Genomic DNA, 21,433 nt, shown 5'->3' with positions numbered 1-21,433 from the left:
ATGAATTGGTTGTCTATCAAATGTGACGATTTTCAAGCTGATCCTGAATCATCATTGTAGTTTATTGAAATCCAAAAGAGCTTCAATTCCTCATACATTGAGATGTTCTTGTAGCAAAAATATATGGATTTTCAATTGAATAAAAGCCTGGCAAAAAGCTTGTAACCAGATAAAAACAGGACATGATCATCATGATTAGATGCAGCGAGCACTTTTTTTCCTGTTTCCGATTTCCATCCATCCAAGCTCGGTGCTGGTGGCGACGGATTTGTCAGGACTTATCCTCATCTGGGTATCTTCTCTCTTCTTTCTCTCTGGTTCTTACCCATGCAAGAAGGACAAGCTTGGTGCGAGCAGTAGCAGCAACTGCACGTGATCCCAATATCCCATAGAATACAAAAATAGATGATACTTTTACACAGGTCAGCGGCTAAGACTCCGCTGGCAAAAATTGACAAAGAGGACCACTGTTTCACTGCAAGGCAAGGATCACACTCCCAGCCTTTGTTGTCTCATTTATTAACTTCACATGCAAAACCCCATTTCTCTCTCTCTTGGTTGTTGGCATTACATCCTCTGCACCTTCCATCTGTGGAGTTATTGCAAGTAGTTGAGGATTTAAGATAGCCTTAAATGTGACAGGCCCTCTACATGAGAAACGTCTTTAACTCTATGGCGCTTATGGAGTTCACTATTTTAGGCAGCATAACAGTCCTTGCTTGATTTATCAAGAGAATTGATTCACTTTAAGATGATTAGTGAATAATTAATATCCCACGACAATATTATCTTGGCATTCCTTGTCATTTTCTCTGGAAAATTAGCTCCTTTATCAATCAGGGTGACTCTCCGAATGAAATTTGTCAAGGGAAATTTATATTCGTATGTCCCACCAGAAGCTGACTTGGTAAGAGATTTTCGCTAAATGCCATTCAGAACCCTTCTCCAAGATTCAAGAACCCACCTAAGTTGACCTAAGTTTTTTACTCAATGGCCCCGAAAATCTTTATTACCCTTCGTAAGATTCTCGCGCAGATCAGGATGTGGGGCCTGCTATATCTTCTATTTCCATGTCAATTACTTCAGCTTGTAGATTTTAGATTACATTCCATTATTTCTAATCTAACTTTGTGATATATTTTGCTAGACCTAATCATCATGGGATGAGACAGATAATGAATGAAATTGATATGTTTGTTTGATTAAATCCCTAAGTTCAAAAATACTCATAATCAGTGGTTAGGATTTGGACTTGTTTTTTTTTTTTCAATTACAAGGGTATTCATTCATGTTTCTTTTATAGTTCAGATCAGTGAGAAGACAAATTCTTTTGGTTGTGATTGTATTTTCTAGCAGTGTATCTCTAACAATTTGAATTGGAATCTAATCTTGACAGTGCCATGAGTCTTAGTAGTTAGCCCAACTCAATCGCTCAGAATTTGGTGGTCTATCACTTGTAATTTAATGCTGCTTTATTGAACATTTTGCCTCAATTAGGAACTTGATGCGTGCTGCTCATCACATTTATTTAATTTGGGCTCCATCTATTTCCAAATCAACAAACATTTGGAGTTGCTGTGAAAGTTGATGAGGTTTATGATTTTTCATGAACACTCCATTCCTGAAATAGCAAAACGTAACTAATTAAGAACATGAATTATTATTGTTTTATGAAACAACTAAATTCATTTTTTTTATTGGAAATTCCATTTTTTAGTTTCTAAAAGAATTAGACCAAATTAAATTATTTTCACTTCTTTCTTTTTATTTTCTTTTAGTTAAATAAGATAAAAAATATTTTTTTTTTTATTATTTTTCATCTCTCTTGTTTAATCCAATTTTTTCAAACACGAGTAAATGTTACATGTGAGTCACCACCATGATAACAAAAGACGAAGTTGCAACTAAAAAAGAGTGAAAGAAAACGAAAAGAGACTGAAACAGAAGATGCAAGGTTGTAATGTTGCACCAATAGATAGTACTACTAATAAATAAAAAGAAACAACCTCCGATGTAGAGTCACACGTGTCATTTACGTAGTTCAAATAAAAAGAATATGCCACCCCAAAAATGATAATTAGATAACAAATTGGCTTGGCTTGGCTTGGCATGGCTCCTTCGTCCTCTTCTTCTCCTTCCTCATCTATGTCCTCTTCTTTTCCTTCTGCTCCACATCCATCTCACCACTCCCCTCATTTCACTCCCGTAAGCACACAGTAGACACCTGTTTGTTTCCTGAGAAAAAAAAAAACTTTATGCCGAGTTAAAAGAAAAGGTTGAAGAAATTTTCTTTTTCATTATTGACTTTTATTTTTTAAATTTGTCTTTGACAGATTCAAGAATGTGATAGAGAAGAACAAGAAGATGAAGGCAGTGAAGGAAGAAGCCAAATGAAGGCGACACCTACTGACTGTGTGGATAAGAAAGAGACTCCGAAGCACCTGCCAACACCTCTTTATGACAAAAACGGCAAGCCTAGCTCTAAGAAACGGCATGAATCTAGTGAAAACTGTGGAGAAGATGGTTCCGTTTCTTGCAACAAGTGCCGTCCAACCTCACGAGAGAAGATCTCTGTGGTTCCTTTGGACAACAATGGATTAAACAAGCACTCATCTTTCATTGCAAGTCCTAATGGACTCTTCAAGTCTATATTCTCTTCGCTGACGAGAAAAAGTCCAAAATCTACAGATATATCGACGGCCAGAGAGGAGCAATGGAGGATTGCTGCGGCTGAGCTCTCGCATAAGCTGATTCAAGCTACAAGAAAGAGAGATGAAGCACTCCTTGAAGCTTCAAGGCTCAAGTCTTCGATGTCTGAACTCGAAAAGAAGCTTAACAAGCTTGAAGTTTATTGCCATAATTTGAAGTCCGGGCTGGACCAGTGTAGCAGCAATTCACCATATCGAGTTGGAAGAGGTTTCGATATCCATCTTCATCAGCAAAACGGTGTTACGGGTTTTAGTGACAAGGTGATAGAGCAATTCTTGGTTTCAGTTTCAGAAGCTAGGTCCTCGGTTAGGCTTTTGAGCAGGTCACTCACTATGCAACTAAGGCACATGGGAGTCAGAGTTTATGAGAGATTATCTGTTCTGCTTCAACCATATGATATAAAGATTTCATTCTCCAAGAATCCCAAAAGTGTTCTCTTTTACCTTGAGGCCTTGTTGAATAAAGTTTTCTTTGAAGATTTTGAATCTGTTGGGTTCCAAAAGAGTTCTGTAAATCAAATCCTGAACCCAATTGATAGATGTGAAGCAAACTATGCATCTTTTAATGTGCTAAAGGAGTTGACATGGGATGAGGTGTTGAATAAGGGGACAAGGCATTTCAGTGAAGAGTTCAGTAAGTTCTGCGACTGGAAAATGAATGAGATTGTAGCTATGTTGGGATGGAATAGAGCCTGGACTGAACCACTGTTGCAGACATTCTTTGGTGCGTCTAAAACTGTGTGGTTGGTGCACCTTCTGGCCAACTCGGTACACCCTGGTTTGCCGATCTTTAGGGTGGAGAAGTGGGTGAGGTTTGATTCGGTTTACATGGAAGATATGGGTGGAGACAGAGCAAAGAAGTTGGTCCCAACCATGGTCCGGATCATGGTTGCACCTGGGTTTTATGTCTATGGGAGCGTGGTCAAGTGCAAAGTACTTTGCAGGTACAATAACAATAATAACATCAACAATGTTATTGATGAAAAGGGTTTGACTCTTTCTAGTTCTCCTCAGGGTTTACATTATCCAAAATCTGAAATATTTTGATTACTTTGTAACACTTTTTGATGTTATTATTGTATGGAATTGTCAATTAAGTGGTCTGATCAGTGAATTACTGAATTGGAGATTTTTAGGTTAAAGTGAGTAATTGGCAGTTTATGATGATTTTGTTTTGTTCTTTGTTTGGTCAATTTTTATTGTCATCCTTTACGATCATTGCTTATTGGGAATTGAATTCCATACAATATAATGGGTCCTAATTCCCAACTCCGTGGACGTGTGATTATCACAAGAAAGAAGAGTGACAAAAGAAAAAGAAAAAAAAAAGAATAGCATGTGGAATAGATGCTTGTCTTGTGACCAAATTTTGGATTTTCTACTTGATTTTTATCCCAAGTTGTGGAAGCTCTTCTCTGGGTGGGCTCTCTTCTAACTCATAATTCTGAAATGTCCAGCTCATTCCTTATTTAACAATTACCTTACATGGATTGCACTGCCATTGAGTTGTTCGGCAACAATTTGACATGCTGGTTGATATGTTTATACAATTGGTTCTAATTAAAATTCAAATTCAAGCTCTTCTAATTTTGAATATGATTTAGTACAATAAATTAATTTTTTTTGGAATATGTTAATTTCTTTTTCCTTTCCTTTTTTTTTTTTTTCCCTTTTCTTTTCTGATTGAGATGTTACTTTTTCCATCTTTATTGGTCATGGAAAAGGCATATTTGGAAGTTACGACTGTGATTTTGGTTAAATTATGCAGTTAAGTGGTGGCAGGACTTTGTGATCTATTATCAGCAATCTTTTTCCATTATGCCTATAGGCTTGGGCTAAATTTTTGCAACATTTAGCTCTGGATCCAGAAGATTTGGACCGCTGGGTTGACTACCACATGGGCCAGAACTGTTTTCCTGATTGGGCTTATTTTGTTAAAGGGGATTGGCAGTTGGCAATGCCATTTAATTCCAGCTTCTTGGAAACTCCTAGGAGGAGGAAGAAGGTGTAGTGTAATCCCTTGCATGAATCGCCATTTGCTAGATTATCTATAAATAAATAAATAAAGCGCCTCAACTTTTAATTTTATTATGAATACAATGCTTGAAAGTTTCTTATCCACTAAAACATTGGGCTAATTTAAAGTTAAGGTAAAAATAAAAAGTTGCTCGTCCTCTCAATAAAATTGACATGCATATTTGCTTCCATTTAGAATATAAGAAGCTTCGTCTCCTATACAAAAGCCAAAAGAAGACTTTTCCTTACAACTTACAAGGAGCTGCTTAAACATGGAAAAGAATTTTCTAAACAAGGCACTCATCCAGGAACTTCATATATATATATTGACACCTGTTGTGTTTTGCGTATTAAATGTGTTAATAAATTTATAATAATAATATGGAAATAGGAGAATTGTAATTTCAGGACTCCGGCCCGCTTCTGGTCCCCTTCTTTCCCTATTCCAGGACGAAACGCGAAACATAAATTGGCCGATTCAACTTGGCTAATGGTCTCAGACAAAAAAAAAAGGCTAATGGTCAACACGTCATCGCCCATAATTCCACAAACCAACCTCCAAAAGCAGTATTTTGAAAATCAGACCGAATTGGTCAGTTGCATTCAAGAAACCGATTTGGAATCGGTTTATTTTAGAAAAGGTATTTCATAAGTTAATTAAGGCAACCTATGTGACTCCATAAAGGATTAGCTCTCAGTTTACAGTCAACCACAGGAGAAACCGCCCAAACGATATGTCGTTTGATGGGTTAAATTCGTCATTCTCTCCTTCCCCTCCTCTATCGCCATCCCTTTCTTCAGGCATCGTCCTAATTTTTCTTCAATCCCCCCTCCATTTTCACGGCCTAAAGCCTGAAATAAAAATCGAAACCGAAATTAACAAATTACGGTAACAAATGTGTTTGGGTTCCTGTCGACGCAATGGATAGTGGTGGTAATGCTTGTGAGCACAGCCTTCAGCAACGACGCTGCTGGCACTAACAAACTTAACAGAAGAATCCCACCTCATGCTGGCCCAGTAAGCTTGAAGCTTCAACTCCCATGACATCCGAAGATGGCAACCACAGCTCGCGTGGTCGAAAATTGAAGTTCCGGACCTCCGTCAACAATTTGACTTGATTTCCTAGAGCTTTTGCTCTCAACAGATATTTTCCCTTTCCAGGATCCGTGAATCACAGAGATGTCATGCTAATGAACCGGACTGGTCGAACCGAACCGATTGCGAGACTGGTTCAACCTTCTATTCGGTTCCCCAAGTTGGAATGAAGAAATAAATATAAATAACTTGTAATTAAATTAAAGGAAGAACGGACTGGTCGAACCGAACCGATTGCGAGACTGGTTCAACCTTCTATTCGGTTCCCCAAGTTGGAATGAAGAAATAAATATAAATAACTTGTAATTAAATTAAAGGAAGAAAAACCAGTTCGTTTTGATTCTCTCTCTCTCTCGCCTACATTTGCCTTTTTGATCTCGCATATCTCTGTCAATTTACTTTTGTCTATCTAACCCTTAATCTACTTCCATCACTAAGCAGCTACCTATCTGCAATTTGTTGTATTTTTTTGGATCCATCGACATGTCTTTCTCGGATTCTGACTCCTCATCTTATGGTGCCGAGTACAAGAATTTTAGACAAATCAGCCGGGAACGTGAGTTCTCTTTCTCTCTTGATATTTAAAATGCATAATATTTTCCGTTGTTCATATCGATTTGAATTGATCCTTTGATCTTTGTCATTTTCATAGTCTCTGAGTTCCGTTTGTTGTTTTCTACTGATGCAATAAGTAGTTTGCTGTTTTTTTTTTTTTTTGAAGCTTTATTCTAACTTCTGGTTGACATAAACCCATGTATACTGCAGCTGTTTTCGTTTAGTGATGATATTGCTTGCTAGTTTTTGAACTGGGTGATTTACCATATATTAAGACGTGAGATTATGCAAACGTTTTGTTATTGGTTTTCCACTCGTTAAGGAATCTGGATGCCTCAATCTTATATTGTGATTACACTGTCCCTGGCAATTATAACTCTGCTAATTTTCTAGTTTCATTTTTCTTTTTGGCTGCTTTCTTTGTGTTATTACATGATAATGACTACTAGACATATCTTTGTCTAAATTATCTTGTAATTTTATCTTTTTATGGGATGTGATGAGGATGCACATGAGGAAGATTGTGGTTTTGAGTTCCTAGGGTTATCAATGGATGAGAGATCTATTTTGGTATTTGGATTCTGGGCATTCAGAATATATATATAAATATAGAGAGAGAGAGAAGAAAAAACTTAACTGATCAAGCCAAATCAGACTGAAGGATACAATCAAGAAATAAAGGCTGAAGTTGAAATGAGATATCTGGTGTTCTAGAAGATTGACTTTTTAATGCAAATTCACCCCTTTAGAATTAGAACAGAAATTGCATGTAAAAGAATGGCATGATTGATGGCTAAAGGCTGAAGTTGCTGTATTCAGGTGAAAAATGCAGATGGAAGGGAACTGCTATGGCTGCCTAACATGTTAATGAAGGTGTATTTTAGAATTGTGGTGTTGCAATTATATTGAGATTCAGTGCGAGGCATATTCTATGTACTATTTTGATATAGATGGTAACCAGAAGTTGTCAAGTAATTTGAGGGGAACAAGTTCCTCCATTTTGCTTGGTGCAGTACATGTTTCTCTTAGCATTCTATGGGAATCGGCAATGCTTTGGAAAAATTTTGGGCTATTTTATGCAAACTGGCGGCTTTTTTCTTTTTAGTTCAAATATCAACCCACAGACCTCAATCAATGTTTAAACCCTTTCTTTTGCTTCTATGATACTCTCTTCATCCCTCAAAGATAGGCTTAATTTCCTTTTCCATCCATTCCAAATTATAGGCTATTTTCATTTTTGAGATGATAAATTATGTATTAACTTCCTAATATAGCCCTATTTAATATTTGAAAATGTAAAATTTATTAGTTTCGAGAATAATTTAGTAATGGAGTAATAGAAGTGGATGTTATTTTAGGAAAGATAATATAAAATTTATTGCTTTTATTAGGAAAATGCGGAGATGTGCTATATCCACACATCTGCTATGCTGAGTATAGAAAGTATCTCAATTTCAGCTTTGACATGATTGCTGTGTAGCTATATCCAATTGATCAGGATATGTTGCCATGATATAGGATTTGGTTCAAGCAGCAAGGCATATTATCTTGCTGTTGCTGCTGTAGCAATCAAATTTGTTGGGATTCGTTAAAGATTCTGACAAAGTGGTGGTTAGCTTAAACCGTCTTTCATCTATATGTAGAGCATTCTTTCTCATTTCCTTGGCTCAAAACTTTTTCAAGTTTGAGTCGCAAATTATTTAAGTAGGGGATACATTAGTGAAGGAACAGTTAATGATGTGATACTGCAAGCCCTTGTCTCTGTTCATTCTCTTTCTGACATATAGCAAGATAATGTTTTTCAGTTCTTTACTTCTTTATTTTTTCCCCCCAAAATAATATGGGAAAGCCATATTATTGTTTGCAGGGAAGAGAGAGAGAGAGAGAGAGTCTCGGCCTAATTAGACCATCTTAAATTTGCTGATATTGTCTGTTTTCTCTTGTTTGATATTGTTGAAAACTACGTATAGTCATGTTGTTTATTGTAAAGGTTAATAGGGTTGATTATTTTTCACTCTGAATTTGTTGTTTGTTCAGGTTTATTACACGAAATGCTTCGATCGGCCAAAGCAGGGGACTCAAAGTCAACCTGGAAGGTACTTTTGCTTGTTACTTAATGGTTTTTTGTTTGTCAAGTCCTACAAATTTTGAAAATTTTAGAGGATTTATACTTTTCCAAAGGAAAGCCACAGAAAGTTATCTGGTATTTCCTGGACATTAATGTGAGGCATGGATCACATATAGATAAGATTCTTTCAGGCCAATTGTTTAGGATTATTTTTCTTTATGTTCATTGTGAGTGTGTCAAATGGCACATTGACTGTGTTGCAGCCTGTCAAAGTCAAGTTTTGGATCTGTTAGGCGTGTTTGTATCCAACAAGTTGCTCAGCATGGATAGATCTCCTATAGAAATGCTTTTGCTTTCTTCGGATTGTGGCCATTTTGCATTTCAATTTTTAATTAATCACTTAAATGTATACAATTGATCACATGTGATTTCTTTTTATCCTTTTGTGTCTTGACATTTTTTAATAGCCTAGAATTTGTTTTGGGGGTTTTGATTATTATACAATGTCATCTTTGATATGGTGTATGAAATATGCTCTCTCATTTCTTTCAAGGTGATAAAATTAGATAATGTTCTGTGTGCAACTATTTGTCTAGGACTGTAGTATGTACACTGTAATTGTCTGTATGAGGTCTATCTCAAACTTTACCTGCATGCCATTGATATGCATGTGATCAATTATGTGAATAAAACAAGGTCATTTTTGAAGATAGATAATCTATGTATATGTGTGTGTGTGTGTGTGTGTGTGTGTATATAAATTGTTAATATGCAACCTTGGATAACATGGAGATTGCATATCCTGGGTTTACCTTTTCTCTCTTGCACTGGGGTAGTTGGGGGGAGGGGGGGGTGTTGGCACAGTAGAGAACTGATGGAAATTGTAATTGCTTTATGTATGTTATGTATGCAGCTTTTGAATCCCCTAACTGTTGTTTTACTTATTTCATATGGCATGATGGCAGATACCTTATGCATGGTACTCATATCTGTTGTTTTACTCATCATATCCAGTTCTTGAATATCTTATGCTAGGTACTCATCATGGACAAACTGACAGTAAAGGTCATGTCTTATGCGTGCAAGATGGCTGATATTACACAGGAAGGAGTTTCATGTAAGACTTAGAAGAATGCCTCTGAAATTTGCGGCTGCTTTTGCTGTGTTCATTTAAAATATATTTTTGAAACATCTTTGGACTGTAAAAGTAGGGGAATTTTTTTTTCCTGCAGTTTCTGGGACAAAATTCATGGTAAAATGAATTTTAATTTTAATATGTATTTAATTTATGTCAAGAAGATCCTATGTGCATCAGGACCATGCTTATGGTAATCTCCTAAAGCACTTAGTTTTACCTGATGATCTCGGTACCTGTTTTTGCTACTTCTGCAAATTCTAATGTCATTAGTGAAATATGTTAGACTGTAGTGTGGCAAGATATATCTTGTATTCTTTGGGTGAGATGTGCCATCATAGAATTCAATTCTCAAATATTTCTCAAGGTTGGTATAAAGGCTTTGATATAGAGAAAATTGCTGGTGGATAGATTAATGCCTCTTCAAAATTGTTGAGTGCTTGAGTAAGATATTATTACCATCAAAAGCAAGCAGAAGCAATTCCAAGCAAATGTAGATTAATGTGTTCGTGACCAGAAAATTCACCAGTGTGGAAGATTGAGGACGTTGAAGTTATACCAGATAAGAAAGTGAGAATAAGACATGGGATTAGGATGACATGAGGATGGGAAAGGGTAGAGCAGCTCTAGATACTCTTGAAGATGTAGCCCTATACTAAATAGAATAGGGGAAATAGATCCATATTACCAACTAACTATTATGGGATTAGTACTTAAGTTGATATTTGTTGACAGAGTACTAAGTAAATGCAAATATTTTTCAGATACTGCAGATAGTATTTAGTTATGTTGAAATTTGTTGCTACCATAGTAAGTAGAAGCAAATATTTTTCAAATAGTGCAATGTATACTTTTGGGGAACAGATAATGTATAGGAAAAAAAAGAGAGAAAATTCTTTGGTATGACTTTTTATTGTTCATCATTAATTACGTGATGCTGACCATCCTACATATAACTTATATGGTGTAGATTGAGGCATCGGGAAAGCTACATTGCGGAAGATGTTAAGTTTCTGACTTTCTGTTCTCCAGAAGTTACTAATGTTGTTTTCCTGCAGTGGTAGAAGATATATACAGACGAAGACAGCCGCTGCCCTCCATGGACGCAATATATTTCATCCAACCAACTAAAGAGAAGTAATATACATACTTTTGGTTGACTGTCATTCATTCTCTTGTGCTTCTAATCCTGTCCCATTGTAGTAAATAGTAATTAAGGCCTTTGCTTTTCTTGCCTCTTGCTTTTATCACAGAAAAATCAAAAGTAATAGTATGCTACAGACTAAATTAATTATTTTCTTAAAAGAACAGAAGTATGGAATTTTTCCTTCAAAATTTTGACTAAAAAACTACAGATTTGTATTCTTTTTTTTATGATTTGCATGCTTATACTTTTAGCAAAGCAGTACAAAAGAGTGTGGTTCTATAGTTGAAAATAGATTTTGCATAGCCCCATTTGCTTCCCCATAAAAAAGAAAGGAATAAAAAGAAGTAATTGAAGTTAATTTGCTTTGTGGCAATAAGGAGTCCCTGAACTCCATTAGCAGAAATATTCTTAGTTTTATATTGAATCATTAGCAGGTCCTCAGGTATTATCCGAGTATTTGACTTATGGAATTATTTTACAATAGCTGGACTTCACACATCTTCATCTCCAGGCAGTTGATTAAAATCTTCAAATAGACCTTTTGGATTGATAAACATGATACCTTAATCTTTATGGCATTTTCTCTCACAATTTTTGCTATGTTTGCATGATAGGATTACAAATGAACTTGATAACTTCATGGATTACATGGTCTGTTTTGATCCATATTTTTCTTCTTGTTCCTTTTTGTCAACCATTTCTGCCCCGCCCTCTCCCACCCCTCTCTTGCCTTGTAGCCTATGTGCAACTCTATCTCTTGGAACATCAGTGCTTGCACTACTCCCTAGATGTAAAATTAACTTGCTGCTTGAAATCTTCCATATGTGATTTAGTTTGTGATTCCAGTAGAGCTAGGTCAGATTTAGGAAAGCATTCAAGTTTTGTTTCTACCTGTCTTGTTAGACTCACTCTTTTGTTCTCTCTATATTTGCAGTGTTGTCATGTTCTTGTCAGACATGTCTGGGAAGTCACCTTTGTATAAGAAGTATGTGAAAGATTTTTACATTATATTTTAAATTTGTGCTTGACTTCCATGTCCTTATTTTCTAACGCTTCTTGTCTTTTCTTTTCTAATCTTTTTCTATACATATGAAGGGCATTTGTTTTCTTCTGCTCACCTATTTCAAGAGAATTGGTTGCTCATATTAAGAAAGATACAAGTGCATTGCCTCGCATAAAAGCATTGAGAGAGGTAAGAGTTCTCATTTCCTTGGAAAGTTATTTATTCTTTAGATTGATGAAGGTGCTCAAAAGATATTTCTATTGCTGCCTTTCTTTTGATCTATCATTACTAGAAAAGCTACTGATGGATTGTGAAATTTTTCTGATTTGGGTGAGTTATGCAGATGAATTTGGAGTATTTTGCTATAGATAGCCAGGTATAAGACTCCACATTTATTGGTTAAGTATTGTATGCATAATATAGCTGATGATCAGTTTTGTTATTGTATATGGAAATAAATTGTATTATCAATTGATTGGAAGTTTTAAATCTCCTTGTTACCTAGGAAAACCATTGTGATATTATTTTTTATTTGGAGCAGTTTCCAGATGCCTTGTGTGATCAATGATTTTTTCAAACTTCCATTTTTTTCCTCCATCCAAACATAGCTTTGAAAGAATTGGTTTTGAAATTTGATGTTCTCCTTGTTACCTAGGAAAACCCTTGTGATATCATTTTTTATTTGGAGCAGTTTCCAGATGCCTTGTGTGATCAATGATTTTTTCAAACTTCCATTTTTTTCCTCCATCCAAACATAGCTTTGAAAGAATTGGTTTTGAAATTTGATGTTAACTTCTGTTTATAATGGTAAATAGTTTTATTCTTCTCATTTTGATAGTGAATTGCTTGTTTAAAAATTACAAGCTCTCTTTTGTTTGCTATATTTTGTAGAGCTCTGAATTTATCACTTTGTTCCCCCTTTTCTTGATATACCTGGGTTCATCCATGTTCTTTTTGGCACTTTTCGTGAATTTTTCATTAGTCATTACTTGCATATATGAAAGGTCAAGGGTTTTTTTTTTTATAATTATTATTATGGTCAGTAGGCCTATGTCATTTTAATTATAACTCTAAAATTATTATATGTCTGATATTTCATAACTTTTTGGCATCATTTCTTCTTTTCCTGTAAGAAACATGAGACAAAGGGAATAATTAACCAGATGTAGATTATGAAAGAAACTAGGAGGTGAATGATTGAAAGAAACCATATGTAGGCAAATCATGGTAGGTAACTTCAGTGTCACAATCTAGAAAGCAAAATGTCAGCTTAAACTCTGAATATACTGTGAATCGGTTTACATGGCTGTTTGGAGACTGGTTTTTCTGATTCTAATTACTAACTAGACTTGCACATGGCCTTTCTATCGAGAAGTTTTTTTCTCCTACAGCTGGAAATTTCTTTATTCCTGTTATATCTGCAATTGCTTCTTTCACACCTAATTTTTTTTTTATCTAATTTTTCATTGATGACGGCTCTTTCTTGATCATCATCGCATCATTTTATCATCATTACTGTTTTTTCTATACAACGTGATATCCTTCATACAGGGTTTTATCACTGATAATGAGAGGGCTTTGGAGGAACTTTTTGGGGATGAGGAGGATTCTCGCAAAGGTGATGCATGTTTGAATGTGATGGCTACTCGCATTGCTACCGTTTTTGCTTCTTTAAGGGTACACACAGATCTTTTGGAATTCACAAATTTGATTTTCAGAAATTTGTATTGTTTGAATATATTCTGAAGCATTCACAAATTTGATTTTCAGGAATTTCCTTCTGTGCGGTATCGTGCTGCCAAGTCCCTTGATGTGACCACAATGACGACATTTCGTGATTTGATTCCCACAAAACTTGCTGCCAGAGTTTGGGATCGACTAATGCACTATAAACAAAAGATTGAAAACTTCCCTCAGAGTGAAACATGCGAGTTGCTCATCCTAGATAGATCTGTAGATCCAGTAAGAACATATTGTCCATTGACTTGGTATATACTCAACACATTACTTGGTTAACATATGTATTTGAATTTCTAGATTGCTCCTATTATTCACGAGTGGACATATGATGCAATGTGCCATGATTTACTGAATATGGAGGGAAATAAATATGTGTACGAGGTAAGTTAATGCTGTTATATCTATACATGCTCTTTGCTCATTTTCTGTTGTATCTTGTTTGGATACTGAAATGAAGGAATATGCTGTTCAGGTTCCTGGCAAAACAGGTGGTCCTCCTGAGAAAAAAGAGGTTCTTTTAGAGGAACATGATCCTGTCTGGCTTGAGCTTCGCCATGCACATATAGCAGATGTAAATATAGGAACTTTACTTTTTATTTGTTGTGAATATCCCTAGTGTAAATACTCATTGATGCTTGCTACCTTGTCAGGCTAGTGAACGGTTGCATGAGAAGATGACAAACTTTGTATCTAAGAATAAAGCTGCACAAATCCAACATAGTTCAAGGTTGGTGTAAATTTTTTCTATATGAAAATTGATCACCTTCCGCAAGGGTCTTTACTATTGAGAGAAGATAATTGATGTTTTATGAACAGTGAGTAACCCACTCATTCTGATTTTTCAAGTTTGGAATGGGAAGAAAAGCTCTCCTTCACTCTCTGCATATGGAGAAACATAAATTAGCTATTTTGCTGTAATTAATTGTCTTTATAAGAAGTCTATTAAAATTTGGCAATATTAAAGTTTATAAGCAGCTTCTTCTCAATATTTCTGGCAATTATTTTGATATTGCTTGTGTTTGCTACGTCCTTTTAAAGCCAGGGCCATTTTGTGTTCCCCCAAATTCTCATTCTTCTAACCTCCCTAGTGTTTCATCCTGAATGCATTCATTGGTACTTTGAAAATTTATGTTATGCAAGGATGAATCATCATGGTCAATCATGTAAATTTCTTTCTGTAAATTTGTCCTTCATGCTATTGAAAATTTATGTTATGCGAGGCTGAATCATCATACCAATCATGTAAATTTCTGTCCATAATGCCCTTCATGCTAATAATATTTGTCAAAGGCAGCTGATAAAGTTCCTGGTGGAAGGGCTAGAATTTAGCATTCATTAATTTCATAATTTAAGGGAAAAGTTTAGGGAATCTATGGAAGTTTTGAATTGACAGTCACAAAGTACTGTAGTTTTCATTGTGGTTCCCATGTGGCCTCTTTTGATTCGAGGGTTTGATTAAAGGAACCAACCCACTTTCTTATTTGTTCTTGTATTGGAAAGATGCTTAATGGGATGGTTATGACTTATGAGGTGGATGGAAGTTGGTTTTGGATCTGGAGTTAGGGTTTTGAGGATGCTGGTATTAGACTTATTTGGAGATAATATGCTATCTTGTTTTGCTGATGTAGCAAATGTAGTTCTTGCAATGCTTCTTATTTTATTTTGAGGAACTTCTGATTTGAGGAAAATCTTATAAAAGTGAACCCTATTCATGCTGTATATGACATTGGTCAACAATCAGGTTCTTACCTTTTCTTATTTGGGATCATGTCAGTTGGATGTGAGATATGAGGATGGCATTTCTAGGTAAATGGCTTTTGCAGGTTGGGATTCTCTTTGAAGAAGGGAGTGGATATATAGTATGAGAAGGGCAGACAGAATGGATCAAGGTTTTATTTTGCAGTATCTGTCCAGTCGTAGCTGTGGTGCTGCCATTGACTTTTCTTTGTTTAAAAAAAAGAGAACTAGTTTTAACTTTCAAAAGTGAAAAAAAAAATGTATATATGGTCTAACAAATTGTCATGCCATAATGAGAAAGAATGATGGTCCATAGCAGGGTGTAGAAACTTTAATGGCCGTACCTGTTCATTTCAGCTGTCATTCACAAATCACTGCCTCATTTTTCAGTCTCATATTCTCTATGCAGTTGTGAATAGAGAAGGATCAATATGCAATTCCTTGTTTTCTGTTATATTTCTGCCTTTGCTTTTTCATCCTTGTGTCCTTGGTTTGTTGTGTGAGATTTTATATATACATGTTTTCAATAATTTCTTTTTGTTTTCCATAGTCCCTCCAAGCTGAGAGGATAGCTAGCACACCCCTACATTCTGTTATTCGTTTGTATTCTAGACTTAAAGCTATTTGATGATTAGTTGCTATCATGATATATATCTCATCTGTTGAGTAGAGATGGTGAGCTATCCACACGGGACTTGCAAAAGATGGTTCAAGCATTGCCACAATACAGTGAACAAATTGAAAAGATATCCCTCCATGTAGAGGTAGGTTTCTTTCTTCTGACAGCAAAGTGCCTCTTAGTTGCTATTTTTTTTTTTTAATTTACATCCCCCTGATCATACCTTGATGCTATTCCAAATATTCCATTCCTGGTTTTGAAACTCAAGTAAAATGCCTCCTGAGCTTTTGGTTCACATGACCAGCTATTGCTGTCCTCAAGTTGAGTAACTAATATGTAGTCTTGTATTCCAAGTTTTCCAACTATATATGTTGGTTATTTGAAAATTATTTTTCCCCATTTTGGGTTAGGGCTAATTGTCCAACACATCTAAACTTTGTTAATTTGGTTCAAAAGCTATTGATTATGTTTTAATTGCATGCAATGGTCTGGGCATGTGTACATGCTAATGTTTGTTTAGATGAAAGGCAAATAATGATGAAACTTTTTTATTTGAACCAGGCCCTTGTTGAGCCTTAAAAACATTGTGACATTTTGCAAATTTCTTCTCTCTGCTAATGATGCTTAATATGTTTTTTGAGATCCATATTTTGTAAAACACCGCCATTTACTAGCTATTGGCTCTTTCTGGATGAGGGTGAAGGAGGGGTAAATAAAGTTAAGGAGAGGTAAGTAACTTACAGACCCTGTTTGGGAAGGGGAAAACTAATGGACGGTGAAGGTAAGGAGTAACCTTACTTTCTCTTATCCCTTTCAAATTTACTTACATCCCAAGGAGGGGTTACCTTACTTCCTCTTATCCCTTTCAAATTTGCTTACACCCCAATTTGGGATGTAAAGAGGAGGAGGTGGGGATAAGTTATTCTATTACCTATATTTCTCTTTTATACCTTCTTTTGCCCCATCCCAAACATAGTATACATTGCCCTTCTTTACCTTTCCTTTTATTTCACTCCTTTCCAAACATACAAGGTTTTCATTGTAACCTTCCTTATCCTTACTCCTTACCCTTCCTTACCTTTCATTAATTACCCTTGCTTCACTTCATCCAAAGAAGTGTTAATGTTAAAGAGGAGCCCATCGTCATATATTGGCTTGGGGCTGTATGTAACATAATGGTCATACACCTCGGATTCAAGTTCCCCTCTACACGTATCTTTATTCAGTATATGTATCCTTGTATTGCTCTTTGGTCACTGATAGAAATGGTGATTGTTTAGGGTAGCCGGCCCAGACTATAGCATCAGTCCACTCAGGCCCTCCTGTGTAGAAAGAATACATCAATTTTTGTTGAATAGTTTCTCTTTTTTCTTCTAAATACATAGGTTGAGGTCACACTCATTAGAGGGAAAAGAACATCATTCATCTACTGTTTTTGATGGAAGGCTTCATGCATTTTTTGGATGCAGATTGCAGGAAAAATTAACAGAATTATCAGGGATTTGGGGCTTCGAGACATAGGACAACTGGAGCAGGACTTAGTTTTTGGAGATGCAGGAACAAAAGATGTAATCAAATTTTTAACTACAAAAGAGGTGAGAGTGTCTAATAAATCTTAATGGAAGTATACAACTTGTCAATGTACTTGTAACATGCAACTACCACTTTTGCAGGATGCAACTCGCGAAAATAAGTTGCGACTGTTGATGATTCTTGCCGCCATTTATCCTGAGAAGTTTGATAGTGAGAAGGGTCTTAATATAATGAGGGTTGGTCCTTTCCCTTTTTTCCTACTATATACAGAATCTTATTCCATTTTTTATGCCAGTCAATTGTTCGTTAAATCATGCCTTTCCTGAATTAGTGCTGCCAACGACATATCTTGTTTTGCATATCATGCTGATTCTACAGTTTGAATGCCTTTCAGTTGGCAAAATTACCGGAAGATGATATGAATGCGGTGAATAATATGAGGCTCCTTGGAGGGTCTCCAGAGTCCAAAAAGAGTTCAACTGGAGCTTTCTCTCTAAAGTTTGACATCCATAAGGTAAACACACATGTGGATGAATTACTGGTCTTGTTTGATATTTCTAAGCCTATTCTTGCGTCTCTTTCTGCTCAATTGCCAGAAGAAGCGTGCCGTTAGAAAAGACCGCACTGGTGAGCAAGAAACATGGCAATTATCACGATTTTACCCTATGGTAGAGGTACATCCAAAGTTCTGATAATTTTCAATGTAGCATTTCATGCATACTGACCCTTTTGTTCTTTTTGCTAGTAAATATCACATGATTAGAACACCTAGTATGCATTTATTTTTGCCTAGTTTTCCTTTTACCTCTTTTAGGAGGTGCTGGGAAAAGGATTATCATTCTTTGTTTGACAAAGTTCAAACTTTTGTCATTAATTGAATTTATTTGTAGTTACACCAAATTCAATCATCTGTACTGCACATACATTTTCACCGAAGTGCGTTGTTTTCTGTGTATGGAGTTAACTTTCATATGTGGTCACTGATTTTCTGCAGTTGTTGATTTTCAATTAGCACAAAAAAAAAGGGATTTACTCAACTTTGATTTTGTTTCAAAATTTTAGCCAAATTTTTCATGTGATGATTCATCTAATCATATACATACGTTTATTTTAGAACTATATTAGACTAATCTTTGTTTGCTATCTTATTACAAGTCCAGTTAAAATTGTATCAAAATCTGGTAATGTTAACTATATTATATTATTAAAACATGTTTAAAGTTTAGCAATTATGCTGAACAAAATTGAAGTTCAATGACCACACGAAAACGGTGACAAGTTTAACAATCATAGGTGAAAATTAAAGCACATTTGTGGTTATTTGCAAATGTTTCTGAAATTCCAATGCCTTTATCTATTGTTCTCTTTATCTGTTCTGTTTCGGGTCAATGGAATTGTAGGTTCAGTTTTGGCTTGATGCATGTGTTACCTTAGTTGCCAGGCAAATGATGCATGATTTGAAGTTTTGCTTGTGAGGAAGTACTTATAAGTTAATGTCATGGATTTCAAATATCTGCTACTTGATAATATATTTTTGTCATTTTGTACAAAATTATTTATTCGTTTTGCAACTTACTGCCAAGATTAAGGCTTATCTGGATAATTATGGATTTCAAATATGAGGAATTTGTATTGGATATCATGTTGAAAATTTATGAGTCTTCACTTGAAACACATTCAAATCGTCAGCTGTAATTCAAATGGACCCTAAAACTATGGTAACTTGCTGAAATGGCATTAATCTTTCAGGAACTTGTTGAAAAACTTAGTAAAGGAGAACTATCCAAGGATGAATATCCATGTCTGAATGACCCAAGTTCAACCTTCCATGGAGCATCCCATGCTGCATCAATGAATCAACCTCCAGCACCTCATTCAATGAGATCAAGACGAACGCCAACATGGGCTCGACCTCGGAACTCTGATGATGGATATTCAAGGTTTTGTTCTTGCTCGTTTGCTGGAGAGATCAATTATAGGATAATTTTGATAATTTCCTTTTCAATCTGCCATTGGCTTTTTTTGAGGCAACCCCCTCCCCCCACCCCCCACCCCCCAACCAAAAGAAAAATCAAATAATATAATGCTTGCATGTGGTCTGGTTTCTGTCCTTGTAATATGACATGAAAGTTCTAAATTTCTGCCTGACAGTGATTCGGTACTAAGACATGCATCTAGTGATTTCAAGAAGATGGGCCGGCGTATTTTTGTTTTTATTGTAGGCGGAGCTACTAGATCTGAGGTATGAAGAGTTTAATCTAGGTTCATCTTAATTTTTGTGTTCTAAACTGGATAGACTTACAATTTATTTTCTGTGTCGCACAATAATCTCAGCTAAGGGTATGTCACAAGCTTACAAATAAGTTACAGAGGGAAGTAGTACTAGGCTCTTCAAGTCTTGATGATCCTCCACAATTCATTACGGTAACTGGTTTCCTCTAGAGTGCAAGTGTTCCGTCTTCCATTACCAGCCAAATTTCCATCCTAATTATATCTGGTTGATTTTGTATTGCAGAAACTAAAACTATTGACAGCGCATGAGCTCTCATTGGATGACCTACAGATATAAAATGGTGGGATAAGGAGCTGAGTACAGGCTTTCAACAGGTTTCTGATCCCATTTTGTATTCATAGATTAGATACTCGAATTCATTGTATCCATTTTTTAGCGTTCAATGTAAAATGTATGCTTCTAGATATTCGTAGCGGACTGATCTGATTTACCTGGACTGTGGGCATGCAGCATTCTGCGTTACCAGGTTCAGCATTTGGTTTGTGGGTTGTAATGGAAAAGAAAAAGGGGCCCAGTGCCATGTCATGCCCGGGCTTACATATTGAGTTACATTAACCATTTCAACATTCGCGATCTATACGAGCATGCCGAAGTCTTGGACAATCAATTAGATGGCATTGAATTCTTGCAACTCTTAACGTAACCTGTCAACAGAACTTGTTACCTAAACTGCCGAAGTTGATTATATTGCCACAATATAAATTATACCGTTGTTCAACTTAACTTAAAAAATGGGAAGACTGCTCTATTCTTAAGCGCGACACCGTGCCTGATAGTGGCGATGCTTCGTTCTAAAACGTATTTATCTTCCAAAACAAATTATTCTCCTTTTTCTTTTAGGGTTGGATTTCATACTTCGTTTTGCTATTACAAGTACCTAAAACGTCCAACTGCGGAGTTATTTTGCTTTTCCACCTAGCTGAGTTTCTGGCTCTCTTCTTAATTTCACTCACAAGCGTCGATACATAGGTAATGTAGCCATCAAAGTCAAATTTGTTTTTTGCAGCCTGCATGGTTCACGTAACGAATTTTATCAAAAATCGGACGCTATTTTCCAGCCCTGAAAATGGCAACCAAAAGCACCTCAGTGATGGGATTGTAATGCAAAAGAAAAGAGATTGATAACAACCTGAAAGGATTCATTTTTCGTATAGAGTTATCCTTGATCCTACCAACAAAAAGGGAAGAAGACTTGGGGGGACTTTCTGATATTTGCCAAAATGAGGTATGGAGAAAGACCGGAAAGCCCTTTAGGTCATTTTTTCAACCTTCTGGTCAAGAATCCATTAACACTTCCATTGCTGCTTCTTATCCTGCCATGCACCGTTCAATTTCAGGAACTTGAATGCAAAATAAGATAAATATTACAACTCTCGCGAAGCTAAACATGGTTCTATTAAATACACTGGTATCTCGGACTTTGCCACTTCATGAATGAGAATAACCCAATCAGCCAACTGATCTGAAGCTGGCGCAAAATCTTTAGCATAAACCCTAACGGGCTGGACGGATCCATCGATTATAGTTGTCATCTTCTTCCTACTAAATTCAATCTCGAGCAGATTTTATAATTTAATCTCGGACTCTCGATTACTATAACCAAGGTTCTGCATTTTACGTGTATATATATATATATATGTACAACGAGTAAAGGTAATCAATCAAAACTGATTAAGCAAAACCACAATAATGATCAACTGTTAAATGGTGTGGCTAAATGTCCTTGAAAAGATAAAAGCTGTTAATTAATTCAGCTCCTGCGGTAAAAATTCCTGCAAACCCT

At 35.9% G+C, this 21,433-nt stretch overlaps 2 protein-coding genes across 2 annotated transcripts; both read left to right on the top strand.

Moving 5' to 3' along the window:
- Positions 1-2,046: 2,046 nt before the first annotated feature.
- LOC110606309 (IRK-interacting protein) lies at positions 2,047-3,901 on the top strand. Its single transcript, XM_021745059.2, has 2 exons — positions 2,047-2,205; positions 2,334-3,901. The coding sequence occupies exons 1-2, from the start codon at positions 2,110-2,112 to the stop codon at positions 3,753-3,755; spliced, it is 1,518 nt and encodes a 505-aa protein (XP_021600751.2). The 5' UTR covers positions 2,047-2,109; the 3' UTR covers positions 3,756-3,901.
- Positions 3,902-6,084: 2,183 nt separating this feature from the next.
- Positions 6,085-20,201, top strand: LOC110610150 (SNARE-interacting protein KEULE). Its single transcript, XM_043953944.1, has 21 exons — positions 6,085-6,376; positions 8,413-8,471; positions 9,479-9,560; positions 10,637-10,715; positions 11,660-11,710; positions 11,821-11,917; positions 12,072-12,104; positions 13,280-13,405; positions 13,499-13,690; positions 13,766-13,849; positions 13,941-14,039; positions 14,119-14,195; positions 15,876-15,969; positions 17,294-17,419; positions 17,498-17,593; positions 17,752-17,871; positions 17,954-18,031; positions 19,107-19,297; positions 19,509-19,599; positions 19,692-19,781; positions 19,873-20,201. The coding sequence occupies exons 1-21, from the start codon at positions 6,304-6,306 to the stop codon at positions 19,924-19,926; spliced, it is 1,992 nt and encodes a 663-aa protein (XP_043809879.1). The 5' UTR covers positions 6,085-6,303; the 3' UTR covers positions 19,927-20,201.
- Positions 20,202-21,433: the final 1,232 nt, after the last annotated feature.

Source organism: Manihot esculenta, chromosome 2 (assembly GCF_001659605.2).
Source record: "Manihot esculenta cultivar AM560-2 chromosome 2, M.esculenta_v8, whole genome shotgun sequence".
NCBI classification, from domain to species: Eukaryota; Viridiplantae; Streptophyta; class Magnoliopsida; order Malpighiales; family Euphorbiaceae; genus Manihot; species Manihot esculenta.
This window is presented reverse-complemented; position numbering and strand designations above follow the sequence as displayed.